At 37.3% G+C, this 14333-nt stretch overlaps 1 protein-coding gene across 16 annotated transcripts in view; it reads right to left on the reverse strand.

The window, feature by feature from the left end:
• camk2d1 (calcium/calmodulin-dependent protein kinase (CaM kinase) II delta 1) overlaps positions 1-14333 on the reverse strand; it is a 124561-nt gene that overhangs the window by 13013 nt on the left and 97215 nt on the right. For 5 of the 16 annotated variants that reach the window (XM_049482047.1, XM_049482046.1, XM_007231054.4 and 2 more), the window contains exons 12-15: positions 14251-14293; positions 9144-9178; positions 1768-1827; positions 44-88 (exon numbers count right to left, since the gene is read on the reverse strand). In XM_049482047.1, coding sequence (XP_049338004.1) covers positions 44-88; positions 1768-1827; positions 9144-9178; positions 14251-14293 — 183 coding nt within the window. Of the gene's footprint in view, positions 1-43; positions 89-1767; positions 1828-6582; positions 6613-9143; positions 9179-14250; positions 14294-14333 lie in introns of all 16 variants that reach the window. The other 11 variants (XM_049482050.1, XM_015608626.3, XM_007231056.4 and 8 more) reach the window with 3 other exon arrangements.

The raw sequence follows: 14333 nt of genomic DNA on the forward strand, positions 1-14333 counted from the left end.
ACGCTTGAGCATACCCAAGCACACCCATTTATATATTTAATACCTTGTTTCCATCAGTTGGATTGTGGATAACAGTAGTTTGAGGCTCCTGATCAAGAGGTTTGGAGGAAAAAAGAGGGAAAGAGTGAAAAGGAAAGACTTGAGAGCAATGTTCTGGTAAATAGAAAGGTAAAGCCTAAAGGTCACCAAGCATCACTTTGTTTTAATCTCTGTTTTGAACTTTAAACATTGTTTAACCAGCAATTTAACCCCTTATACTTTTAAAGAATGTAGATTTGTGGCTACAAAAACCTACTTAATATAAATAACTAAATAAAAAATAAAAAGGTTCAAACTTGATTAAAACACTTATATAATGAATATTTAGGGTCAACTACAGACAAAACAATTAATATTTCACATTTGTAAGTGTACTTCTTAAGCAAAAAAAAACTGCATCATCTTAAACTGTGCATAAAACTAGCAACATCTACCAATACATGCTTGGTGGTCTTTAGAAAAAGAGTAAATCAATGGTTTAGACATTATGAAATAGGAATTATGAGGGATGCAGATGCGCAGCTAAAATCTGAAAGTAAGGTAAACAGTAAAAGGGAACTCGCATGAGAATCTTAACCAACTACAGATCAAGAGCTGTGAAAACAATCTAAACATTTATTTATATCCTTAATTGTTAGTTCTACAGTTCTAGAGTTTTCAGCACAATATTAATTTAACTTAGCATTATATGATGAGAAAACACAATACTACACATCACCACATTAATCCACAACTAAAAATATGCACAGCAAAAACAAACAAACAAAAAAACATCATCATGGCTCTCCATGAACAGAAGTGCACTGTTTATTTCACATTTACTTCTACTTTAACCAGACTTATTCATACAACTAATAGAAGACACACTAAGACCTTAGGATGTACTAATATGGGAGTTGTGGGCCAAGGTCCTGGGAAATGCTGGTTAAATTAAATGTTTTAAATGTGCACAATGTCTTAGTTAAAAAGGGAACAATCATCTACAGTGAACATATGTGCAGATTTGTTAAAATGGTTAAAATAAATGTTTAATGGCAACGGTACAATTATTTACTTCAACAAAAAACACAAAAACAGGGACACACGCACGCACACAATGACACACCTTTAGTGTAGAAAAAATGGTAGTTATTCTTTTTAAAAATAAGTATCATTCTGCATCAACAGACATTTTGCTTAATGTAGAAGTTTTGTTCACTGAATGTCACATTATTCAAATGGTGATTATGTTCTTTAAAGCAAACAATTCCACTAAGATTCCGATATCACTGGATTTATCTATAATACAAATAGACGGAATGTAAACAGAAAAACTTCCTGATTTCGATTTTGGCAAAAAAGTACAAAGTTGCAAAAATGAAGATTCATGTTCTTTTTGTATGACAGCAACAATACGTTGCTACTTGCTACGTCCTGTGCTAAGAAATAATAAAAACTTATAAAGATAAAGAAAGACCAGTTACAACAATACTTAATACACCAAATGAATATGGGTAAATGCAGTAGTTACTGGGAATAAAATAGGAATGAATATATATGTTCTATAGATTTCTTACAACATCATTATTAGTAGTAGTATTCAGGGGTGCAACAGATTATTACATAAGAAAATGTGTCTCAAGCTAAAAACAGCAGCAAAAGCACAGAACATGGTGAGAGGAGATGATTCAGTGTGATGAGAGATGATAGACAGATAGACGGACAGACAGACAGACAGACGGAGAGTACCAGAGCAGGAGAGGGGGCGGGCTCTTTAGGGCTGGTGACTACGTTGGCTTTGTTGTTGATCTATAAGGGGGAGTGGACAGAAACAAGACAGGCAGAGCTGACCAGTGAAGGAACAGGGAATGGTGAGACCCATTCTGAAAATGTACAACATGTGGGGCTATTGCATACACGAGCAATGCGCTCGGTTTCTAAGCTCAACCAGTTAATGAAATGATTCCAGTTCTGAATATTTGGCAACCACTGCCAAATAGATATCATCATTATCATTATAGTATCTTATTTTTAGACGTAGAGTAGCAATAGCACCACATGTTTGGCGTCACATGCATGATAGTTGTTTAATTAGGTCTGAAAAGGGGGAAAAAAAGTTAGTAACACCTAAATACATCAAAAGTGTCTGAAGAAAACCAGAAGAAATCTGCAAGAGGAAATTAACACCAGAGGACATGCTCTTGTAAGCTATTCCGCCATTTCCTGAAGGAAGTAAAGAACTCATTAATCACTGGGAGAAAAACAATTTCCGTATTCTCGATACAACATGCCCCTATTCTCCCAGCCTTCTTTTTCTCTTATAGTTCAAACGAGGTTAATCATTCCAGGAAAAGGCACAGCACCCCACTGATGAACACCCAGCTCTTCATGTGATTATCTGTTACTCAGTGTATTTTTAGAACTGCTTGAGGAGGCTGGAATTAAAAGCACAACAATGCCTCATCTGCTTAACGCAACAGTAACAAATAAATGCTCTATATCAAAATACTATACTACTACAACACAATTATATTAGCTTCTACTGAAATGACAACTGGTGATCCAGAATATTTTATGCTGAAGTGCAGCGTTATACAGGACTTTCAGTTTAGTTCTCTAGCACTATCAGCATTACCCGCGAAGTGCTAGCCATTTGGCCATTCAGAGGTGAGTATTATCGGCCTGTAGTCTGCTGCTAGCACTACTGGAGCAGCATTAACATTTCCAGCTAACCATGCCATTTGGAAATCTGGAAATCTAAGCTTACTGTAAATAAAACAGAAGCGTTTTACTCACCCAAATTAACTTTTGACATTGACATTCCTGTTCCTAACAAGTGCTGTTTAAAATGTGCTTTATAATCCAGTGTGCCTTGTGTAAGAAAATGGATGTTTAAACACAGTGCGCCTTATAATTCGGTGCACCTTATAGTCTAAAAAATACGGTATTTTGTGCTGGTATGAGTGGATCAGATACAGCAGTGCTGCTAGGGTTTTTAAACACTGATCACTCACTGTCCACACTACATTAAACACTCTTACATAGCTGATCTCTCATGTAGATGCTCTCATGAAGTCAGAGACAGGAGCTCATCTGTTGCTTCACAGTGTGTTAGGGAACTGCCCATAGGACACTGCCTACAGCTGGGTTTAGAATCTCTGCCCGAGCCCAACTTAATGCCCAACCTGTACTCGGCCCTGGTCGTGCCGAGAATTCCCCCCTCTTTTCTCAAGCCCTTTCAGGTCAGGCTCAAGAAAATGGTCTGTGACGTAGCCCTTTCTTTTTAATGCAATTGGTTTTATTTCATGTAAAACTACGCTGTGAATCACAATAAAGCAAAGTAAAGTGCTATTGCATAAGTTAGAATGGTATAATCACACAGCACCGGCATGTGCAGTGTGCACACGGCAGCTCCTCCACCTGTCCATAGCTGCACACATAGTGTGGGTGAGTATGTGGTCTACAGGCAAGATAACAGAAACTTTTTGGGGGCATAAATCATGCAGTAAAGGCACCTACAACTCAGAATTCTGGTAAAAGCTCAGTTTTAACATTAATTTTACAAAAAAAATGTTGGGTTTAAATCAGGCCTGGGCTCAAAATGACAGTTTACGGCATGGGCTAGGTCGGGTTTTCATGCAAAATCAGAACTACTTACTCAGTATAGCTGTAATGCTTTATTGTGTGCTATGTCCACATTCACTATGTGTACTGTCATCTCTTCATCATCATTTGCTCCATTTTTCTCACCTTTTCATCTACTATTTATTTGTTATTTATTCACTGTTAGCCCTTGTGCAATAATACTGATCACAACCTACCATAATCATATATATATATATATATATATATATATATATATATATATATATATATATATATATATTTCTGTAATCTTCTGTATATATAGATTTATTATTATTTGTTTATATATTTTCCTGACCTGTTTATCTGTTCTTTCCTCTGTGCTGCTGTAACATTCCAAATTTCCCCATTATGGGATTAATAAAGTATTCTTATCTTATTTTATCTTTTCCAGCACTGAGGTGTTTAAAAACTCCAGTAGCACTGCTGTGTCTGATCCACTCGTACCAACACAACACACACTAACAACATACCACCACCATGTCAGTGTCTCAGAAGTGCTGAGAATGACCCACCACCCAAATAAGACCTGCTCTGTGGTGGCTAATTAAGTATGTAGAGAAACAGATGGACTATTGTCTGTAATCATAGAACTACACGGTCAGTAAGGGTGAAAAAATGGTCTAGAACAAAGAGGTAGTCATAATATATGTTTTTTGTGTGTTTGAGAGAGAGAGAGAGACAGAGAGAGAAAGACAGAGAGAGAGACAGAGAGAGAAAGACAGAGAGAGAGAGAAAAAGAGGGAGAGTGAGAGGATGGTCATTTCTGTTCATGGAGGTCTGTTCATCATTATATTTTAACACAATTTAAAGCACAGTTTTCAATTTGCAATTTGTCCAGTGTATTATAATGCTGCTATTTCCTTCTGGCTTAATAACGTCATTTTAAAATGAAAACATTCAACAACAATATCTGTCCAGTGGCAATGGGATCATCTTACATTAGCCTGTTCACCACAAAACACACCAAGAAAAACAGATGTAATGGGTTACAGTGAGGGGAGAACAGTGGTTGGAATCTCACAGGAAACCACCACTATCTCTTATTTCAGGTATTTGCAACTATCTTCAGCTTCAAAGTAATATACTGGAATAAACATGAACGTATTTATCACACTATAAGGGGCACTTAAAATCCTTTAATTCACCCACAAATCGCCAGTGTGCCTCATAATCCGGTGCAATAAAGCCACTCCGTTGAGGTGCAGTGTTATTCAGGAGTTTCAGTTTAGTTCTTCAGCACTGGGACTGGAGTAACATTAGCATTAGCTGCTAATCGCTATTTCCCCATTAAGAGGTGAGTATTATCTGCCTGTAGCCTGCTGCTAACTCCAACCAGCACTGCTGGAGCAGGATTAGCATTACCCGCTAACCACGCTAGCTCTTTTGTCGTTCAGGTGTAAGTATATTGGACTGAAGTCTGTGTGTTTACTAGGGGTGTCACGATCTCGATATTTTATCGAAATCGAATCGAAATGAGGTCATGGTCTCGAGTATCGAAGTCAAAAAGAGGATCGACGATCCCTCCCGCGCGCGCTACGCAAATAGCGCAGCGCGCTACGCAGACGTTAATAAACATCACTGTGACAGCGCTAGTCACAGTTTCACCACATCACTTATCTAACCAGCATGTACTGATTTCTGCCCCCCAATAATGCTTTCAATAACCTCTAATAGCCTTTAATAGTCTTCAGTAGCCTTTAAAAGACTTACCTGGCGGCCGTGGTGTGTCCACTAAACTCCGTAGTTATAAACATCCTGAGGTTAGCAGCGCACTAACTGACCTGTTTCTAATGTAATCCGAGCAGTGACTCCGTGTCGGCTGTTCTAACCTGCTGCTGTTAGCTGCTTGGGCTGAAAGATGAACTGTAGTGAGCTGTATTATCCGGTTAGTGGGGTTAAAACCTTTATTTGTTTACAGAAACAGTAAAAACGGACTGGCTGAGCTCTGTAGCCCGTGGCTGGGCTGTACTGAAGTAGTGACTGAGTGAAGAGAGCGGGGCTTGTGCTGCTGCAGCTCCGACTAGTGGTTTGATGAAGAACTGCAGCTTCATGTAAGTGAGCAGTTTCACCAGCCATCCACACACAGCTCTGATAAACTGCTTGTTTTAATAGGGCACACTGTTGCTACCAAAAAAAGTCACTAGATGGCATTACCATATATATCTTAATAAATAATAATAATAATATTTATAATATTTATAATAATAATAATAATAATAATAATAATAAATATATTATTTAAATTTTATGAGGCATAAAATAATAACAAGAAAAAAAAACAAGAAAATCGAGAATCGAATCGAATCGTGACCCTCAAATCGAAAATGAAATCGAATCGAGGATTTAGAGAATCGTGACACCCCTAGTGTTTACTGTGTTAAAACAAGCTATGTGGGACAAACTGCTAGCTAATATCACCCTGGCTTACCAGAGCACTCAGAGTTCCTCAGTGTAGCTCTGTCGGATGGCATTAGCTGCTAACATTTACCGGTTAGCCGCTAATGCTAGTGCTCCAGCCTTAGTGCTAGAGAAATTTGGGAATCTAAGCTTACTGTAAATAAACAAAAGCACTTTACTCACCTAAATAAACAGTTTTCAGGAGAGAAATCAGAGTAGATTAGTAGAAAGAAAGTATTTTTTTTACATAACTTAGTTAGCTCCGCCCACCACCACCCACTATAAGTTCCATATAGTGTCTCTTAAAATGTGTTTTATAATTCAGTGCACCTTATGTATGAAAATAGACCAGAAAATAAATAGACCAGAGGTTTACTGATTGAGCACTTTATAATATGGTGCTCCTTATAGTGCGAAAAATACGGTACTGTATATCATTTGCTATGGGAAAATTACACACACAGACTTGGTATCTAGAGGGGAGCTACAAGACCAATACCATCTCCCTAAACCTCTCACCATTATAATCTCAGAATTGGACTTCCTTTTCTGCATCAAGATGTAGCAAAACAGAAATAATAAAAAAAAACTTTCTTTTTAAATGGAGTCATCTGTAACTCTCCTATCATTACAAATGACAAAATAGCTAACAGCTCTAACCACAATCATATTAAATTACTATTATTTCATGTACCCATTACAAACATGTATTTCTGTCCATCTGAAAGGTGCAATGAACTGGTTTTATTGACCCAGCAAACATACTGTACATCTTAAGGAGTGGAGAACATCCCCCTATTACACATTATAAACTAATCCCACTAAATAACACAGACTGAGATTTCTATCCAGCAGATGCCCAGCCTCCTGCAGCTGATTAAAACAGACTTCCAGTGGATTTAAAAAGAAATTACCCAAAGGTATAAAGTTTGAGGTGTTTTATTATAATATTAGACTTCTATAAATAAATGTGAAAAAGCTAGAAAAAGAGAGAAACAGCGAGTAAGCAAAACACATGAAATGAGGGATTAAGAGAAGGGGGGTGTTTTAGTGGTAATTGAAAGTTTGTGAACACTTTAGAATGTTCTATATTTCTGCATAAATATGACCTGAAACATAATCAATCCTAAATGTAGATAGAGAGAACCCAGTCAAACAATTGAGACAAAACTATTATACTTGGTCATTTATTTCTTATTTTATTGGGCAAAGCTGTGTCAATTAGAAGAATGTTTTATGGAAGTGTGAAACCAAAATAGAATTTTTGTTTAATTGAAAAGCTTATGTTTGAAAATGTTGAATTCCAGCATAAGAATCTTATCCCAACTGTGAAACATGGCGGTGGTATTAGCATGGTTAGGCCATGTTTTGCTGTATCTAGGCCAGGGTGGCTTGCCTTCATTGATTGAATCAAGAATTTTAAATAATATCAGAGAAATATATATTCTAAAGAAAAATGTCAGCTCCATGAACTGAATCTCAAGAGAAGGTGGGTCATGCAGCAAGACAACGATCCTGAACCCACAAGTCATCAACTTGATCAACAGGTACCAGAAATGTTAAGTTGCAGTTATTTCTGCAATCTGGGAACTGAAAGCAGAGGTTCACAACTGTACCACTCACAAATATATATTATATTGGATAATTTTCCTTAATAAATAAATGACTATATATAATATTTTTGTCTACTTTGTTCTAATTATTATCTACTTTCAGGACACCTGATGATGTTTAAGGTCATATTTATGCAGAAATATAGAACATTCTGTAAGGGTTCACAAACTCTAAAAAGCTGCTATACATATTACAGGTTGTACAACGTTTAGTAGCGTTAGTAGCAGTAATTACTATAATACTAGTACTGGTACTATCAATACTATTATACATGCAATTTTAGTTGTAATTGTGTAATAGCAGCAGTAGTAGTAGTAGTAAAACTAACAGCAGTCGTCATGTGATTACAGTGGTAGCAACAGTTTAATAGTAGTAGAGCAATAGCAATAGTAGTATTAGTAGTACCAGTAGTAGTATGATTAAAAGCAATAGCAGTAGACATAGTAAAAGTAATAGTCTAGTAGCATAAGAGTGGAAGAAACAGTACAAGTAATAGTAATACCAGCATAGTAGTACATTTGGGGGCATGATTCAATCACTGATTAAGATTTACCTAGGCTTAATCCAATTTCACCCCCCTTTGTGGCAAGGGTACATGGCCCCTTCAAATGGAGATTTTTGGAGGTAACCGGCAAGATAGTGACAGAATTGACCCAAGAAACCCATAAATAAAGTTTTTTTTTGTTTTTAAAAATGACAGTAATCGCTACATTAACACAGTTTCAATGTTTTTAGTAATTTCTTTCATAACAAGCATAAAAAGTAGTTGTCTCAGTAGCTAGCAAGCTAGCTAACTTTCCTGTTCCACCTTAAACGGTGCAACAGAAGGCAGAAGCTGCAGCATTAAAGTTGGAAAGGAAGAACAAAAGAAAATAAAGCTAATACGCTAATTTCATCTCCCCATTACAGAGGAATTAGGAAATGGACAATAATAATTAATTACAGCACTACCTGCCCCCTTTTTAAAGACGTACAATGCCCCGAGGTTAAGTAGTTAACCAGCAGCAGCTAGATTGCTGAATTTTAGCACTCACTGCTATAGCTATATCTGTATCTGTTTCCTGAAGGGTTCTCCCAATTCTTAGGGGAAGGATTTCACCCCTTCAAAAACAAGGGGTAGGGGTAAAAAGAGAACTGGGATTGGGCCTAAGTGTATGAGATTTTGGGTATAAGACAATTTATCTGCATTAAAGACATGACCCAGACAAAACTGCCTATGCAGTTAACGACTGAAAGCAAACAGCCACTAATTAACAAATTAAAAAAAACTGTCAAAACAGTGGCTACTGGCATTCATTCATTGTTAGCGAGCTACATCAGCATGCATGAGTGAGCTATTCCTTTAGAAACTACAGACAAGATCAACGCACAGTGGAAGTACTGAGTATGATAATCTATAGAAACCACCTGATTACCTTATAAATCAACATTCAGTTTACTACACTGGTATCTGGAAATGAACCTACCTTAACACCGTCAGGCTTCTTGTAGGGATTCTTGCCTGAATACGAAAAAAAGGAAAGAGAAAATGAGGGAAAGATTAAGAGGACTGTATTTATACACACTGTAGTGAGCTACACTTGTACAACAGAACAGTTGTTACTTGGAGATGATTTCATAATATACTCAGCTAACCACACTAATAGTGCTGCAGATTAGTGAAAGAATCACTCACTTTGTGATACAAGCATAACAATTGGCACAAATCATCTTCTAGGCCTACTTTTTCCAGTGCAACCAATGCAGGATGGTTGCACAGCCAGGCAGGGGCAGGGGTTCTTAAAGGGGAACTCCAGCGTAAAATTGATCTTTGGTGTAGTAAAACATGATAGAATACTAACTTTTGTTGAATTTTGTGCTTTTTGCCCAGCACTCTTTACAAAGACCACTTTTGGGGCATATTTTGCCCTGATAAATAGCTTTTTTGTTTTATACACCTTGCTGGGTTCGCGTGGTTGACTCCTCTAATACAGCAGTCGGCTGCTACGCCAGGAGGAAAGCTATGCAACATCTATGTATACATGTCTATACTCATGAGCAGTACAGTAATGGCGGTGCTTGGAGCTGTAGCTAAAGGTACGGGTTGTAAATAGTGTTTTTTATAAGCTTCTTGTGCACTTTTAAAGTTATTAATGCCTTGTTTTAAATGTCAGAGCACTTCGGTTTCTACCAATGTGATGTGAAGCTACTTTGAGCCTAGATAACTGTGTAAAAAGTGATTTATTGGGGCAAAATATGCCCCGAAGTGGCCATTGTAAGGAGTGCTGAGCAAAAAGTACCAAATTACAGGATCTCAGAAAGCTGCGGGAGAATGGAGGTGGGCCATTATACAAAGGTTAGTACTCTTTATTATGTTTTACCACACAAAAAGTTAATTCCACACCGGAGTTCTCCTTTAACCTTTTTAACTGAGTGACCCCCTTTCGGGCATTTTGCATCTCCTCTTCCAATTTGACCTTGAAGAAGTGCTGTCAGGCAATTCTTCTGGAATATGCACCTAATCTGCAGCAGTATAACCAAATTTCTGAGCATGGGTGCCTAAATACAGCTCTGGAAAAAAAAATAAGAGACCACTTAAAAATTATTTTGATCATTGAAAACCTCTGAAATAAAATCAAGAGGAAGACGGATGATCACAAGCCATCAAACCAAGCTGAATGGTTTGAAAGTTTGCACCAGGAGTGCAAAGTTATCCAAAAGCAGTGTATAAGACGGGTGGAGGAGAACACGCCAAGGTAATTAAAAAACAGGGTTTTTCCAACAAATATTGATTTCTGAACTTGTTTTCTTTACATTATTTGAGGTTTGAAATATCTGCATCATTTTTGTTATTTCAGCCATTTCTCATTTTCTTCAAATAAATGCTCTAAATGACAATATTTTTATTTGGAATTTGGGAGAAATTTTCTGTAGTTTATAGAATAAAACAACAAGGTTCATTTTATTCAAACATATACTTATAAATAGCAAAATCAGAGAAACTAATTTAGAAAGTGAAGTGGTCTTCATTTTTTTCCAGTGCTGTATTTGCACACTACTGCATTTGCACACTATCCATATGAACACCTGCGCGCATATACGCACACACGCGCACACACTCTAGTTCACTCTGCAGCAGGTGGCCAATTAGCTGCGCACTTCTCTCACACTGGAGTGGAGGTGGCGACAGTATAGAGACAAAGATGCTTGTAAAGGGAGAAAAATAGCTTTTGAATGACAGAGTAATTTATGTATTGCAACTATAATTACCCAAACTACCTTGTAATTATCTGCAGAATTCTGAACGCCATACAGTGAAGAAATAATGAGTTACACACACAATGTCAGCGAGCTGAGAGCCACTGACAGACATTTTTCCAGAAGATAAGAAATGCTAGTATCTTGCATGCATACAGAACACACACATATATTTTATTTATACATACATGTTATTTAGTGTTTCTAGTGTTTTTTTTCCCTCCCTTTATTCCCTAGAATTAAACAAACAGCTTCTGTTACTGCACAGACTGTATCTAAATTAGCTCTGTACTGATTGGCTGTCCTATGCCTAACTCAAAAAGCAGTCTGGACTGAAACACTCCTCATAACTCCAGCAAGAAGGGTGGAGGTAAACTGCTTCACACTGAATGGGTTGAAAGAGGCCAATATAGTTAAAAAACAAATATTAAACTCTTAAAAAAAAAAAAAAAAAAAAAAAAAAAAAACTGTTTTTGCATCTTAGTTTACATATTAGGAAAAGAGATTGAACAGAACATTCTAAAATTTCCTCTTAAGAAGTTGAAAATAATTTGTTCATATTTTTGGCTCAAAAGGCTGTCATTCACCTGATATAGCACATCAAGCATCAAAGAGCTAAAGTGAGAGTGCCATAACGATTTGTTTACACAGAAGATGATAAAGCAATCTGACATTTAGATGATTTATTATCTAATGAATCCATTTTTGTTGATTAACTTCTCCTCATCCATCACCAACAAAAGATTTGGACATTCATAAGCTGTACAGCCTATACTCTACTACACGTGAAAGCTTGTCAAATTTAAAATGTGATTGATTTTGAAAAAAATTGACTTAGGGACAGATACGATATGCTGTTTAAAGCACCGACAGCTGGTGTCAGCAGAGCTTCATTAGTGTTTTCTTATTTGAACTGTGCCGTATGCCATGGAAATCTGTGTGGGATGTGGTCTCACCCCACCACCAGCCCACCACCGGTCCCCCAGTCCCAATTCCTCACTCAGGGTTGTCAAGTAAAAAAAAACACAACAGCTTCAAAACAGCGTGCTGCAGCCATGGAAACGGGTGAGCTGGCTGTTTCTCTGATGAACAGGTCATCAATGAGCTTTAGTAAGGTTGCTAACCATACCTGGGTAATTATTACCACCACTAGCGTAGTAGAGACATTGAAATGTATATATGTGAAAGCTTGTCATATTTACAGATTATATACAGAGCAACACTTCGCAATGCTTGCCACTTTGTGTCAATCTAGCAACATCAGTGAGCTTTGCTTCTGGGGAGAAGGAGGTGGGGCAGAAAACTTTATGCAGTGTTTGGAAATTTGACTGCTTTAGCCATTATACACACACTTGCTCACATTCCCTACTAATTACTTGTTTAAAAATAAAACTGTAACAAAACATTATGCAGTAAAAGAATGAAAAGAGTAACCCAATACATCTATAATTTTACACTAGCTAAGTTTTTCCAGATTCTACATTGACTAATCTCTGAACAAATTAACAGTCAGAACATTTCTGTATGTTGAAATGATGAATTAAAAGAAGTTACCATATTTTTTGCACTACAAGGCACACATTGTGATGGAAAGTGTTTACTGAAATGATTCATAATCAATGACGTGTGATGATTCATAAACAATGACGACTATTAATGATATTACTTTTTGTTCTATGCGATGATAATGTGTACTGTGAACATTTTACCCTCAGTGAGCTTTTCTGAAATGCTGAGTAAGAGTTTTCTCTATCTGGCGCCAGCAGTGTGTGTCTATGTGTGTGTGTATGTGTGTTGAGGAATGCACGTCACAGCTGTTCTGTCTACAAGTCCTGGCGCCAGGGTCATCTTCCTTTCTGCTTGCAGTATTTTGAGGACCAGCCTGATATGCTCACTGAGGGATTATGTCATATCACATGTCAGAAGAAGTTGACGTGTCACAATGGTGGCACTGTGCCCATAATTGAGGAAGTAAGACAGAAAGGGTTGGGAGGATCTGAAAAGGTATAAAAGAGAGCGTGGCACTTTTCCAAGGCAGGAGATCACTCTGTATTCATACGTGTGTCTTCTCAATAAATCTTGTTACTCATTCTGATCAAGACTCAGAGACTCTGAAATTTCTTTCTTCCTGTCATTATTTTCCACCACAACATCCTTTAATTTTCCCAAAAATAGTCAGTGCGCCTTTTAATCCAGCACATCTCATGTATACATTTTACTAGTTAGATTGTAAGAAGCAATAACCCACTGAAGTGCAGTGTTCTACAGGATTTTCAGTTTAGTTCTCCAGCACTGGGGCTGGAATAGCATTAGCATTAGCCGCTAACCACTATTTCCCTGTTCAGAGGGAGTACTATCAGCCTGTAGCCTACTATCATCCTAACCCCAACTATCACTGCTGGAGCAGCATTAGCATTACCCGCTAACCACACTTGCTATGTCCTTGTTTAGATGAGAAGTATTATCTGCCTGTAGCCTGCTCCTAACCCCAGCTAGCACTGCTGAAACGATTAGCTGCTAATGCTAATGCTCCAGCTTTAGTACTGGAGAAAGTTGGGAGTCTAAGCTTATTGTAAATAAATGAAAGTGCTTTGGTCACACAAATAAAAATACATTTTCAGTAGAGAAATCTGTGTAGATTTACATCCAGCACCGGTCTGACTTTAAAAGAAAGTCTTTTTTTTTATTACAGTTTCGTTTATTTAGCTTACATTTCTTCAACTTAGCTAGCTAGCTACTAATAATGCTTCTTAATAAATGTATATCAACTGTTTACAGAATAATGATTACACTATATGTACAAAAGTATTTCAACGCCTACAGAATACAAAGCCTACACAAACTTTTATGAAATGATATCCCATTCTAAATCCATAGTCATTAGTGTGGAGTCAGCCCATCCTATGCAGCTCTAACAGCAGGTGTGGAATGCAGTTTTGGAGAGCAGAAATTGAGACTTTTACACACTACACTGCTCAGCACTCGGATATCCCGCTCTGTTGCCAATTTTACGTGGTCTGACACTTCTTGGCCGAGTTGCCGTGGTTCCTAAACACTTCACTGTTCCATAAAATCACTCACAACACACACACCTAGACACCACATTGGACTGTGAAATAATATTTAGGATGGAATACATTTCACCAACTGATTTGTTGCAGTGGTGGAATCCTATTACAGTAAAACTCTCAAAATCAGTGAGTTCTTTAGAACTACCCATTTATTTTACTAATGTTTGTAAAGTCAGATTGCTTTAACACCCCATAAAACTATCAGTTATGCATTAAAGAAATATATTTTTTCAAAAGCAGAAACACAAAAAAATTTATATCTTACTTGAGAAGGTCTTCGTGGCAAGCATGGTGGTCAAGATAGCACCCTGTACGAGACAGCAGAGATGAGAAGAGTGAGAGCAAAGT

Source organism: Astyanax mexicanus, chromosome 8 (genome assembly GCF_023375975.1).
Source record: "Astyanax mexicanus isolate ESR-SI-001 chromosome 8, AstMex3_surface, whole genome shotgun sequence".
NCBI lineage: Eukaryota > Metazoa > Chordata > Actinopteri > Characiformes > Acestrorhamphidae > Astyanax > Astyanax mexicanus.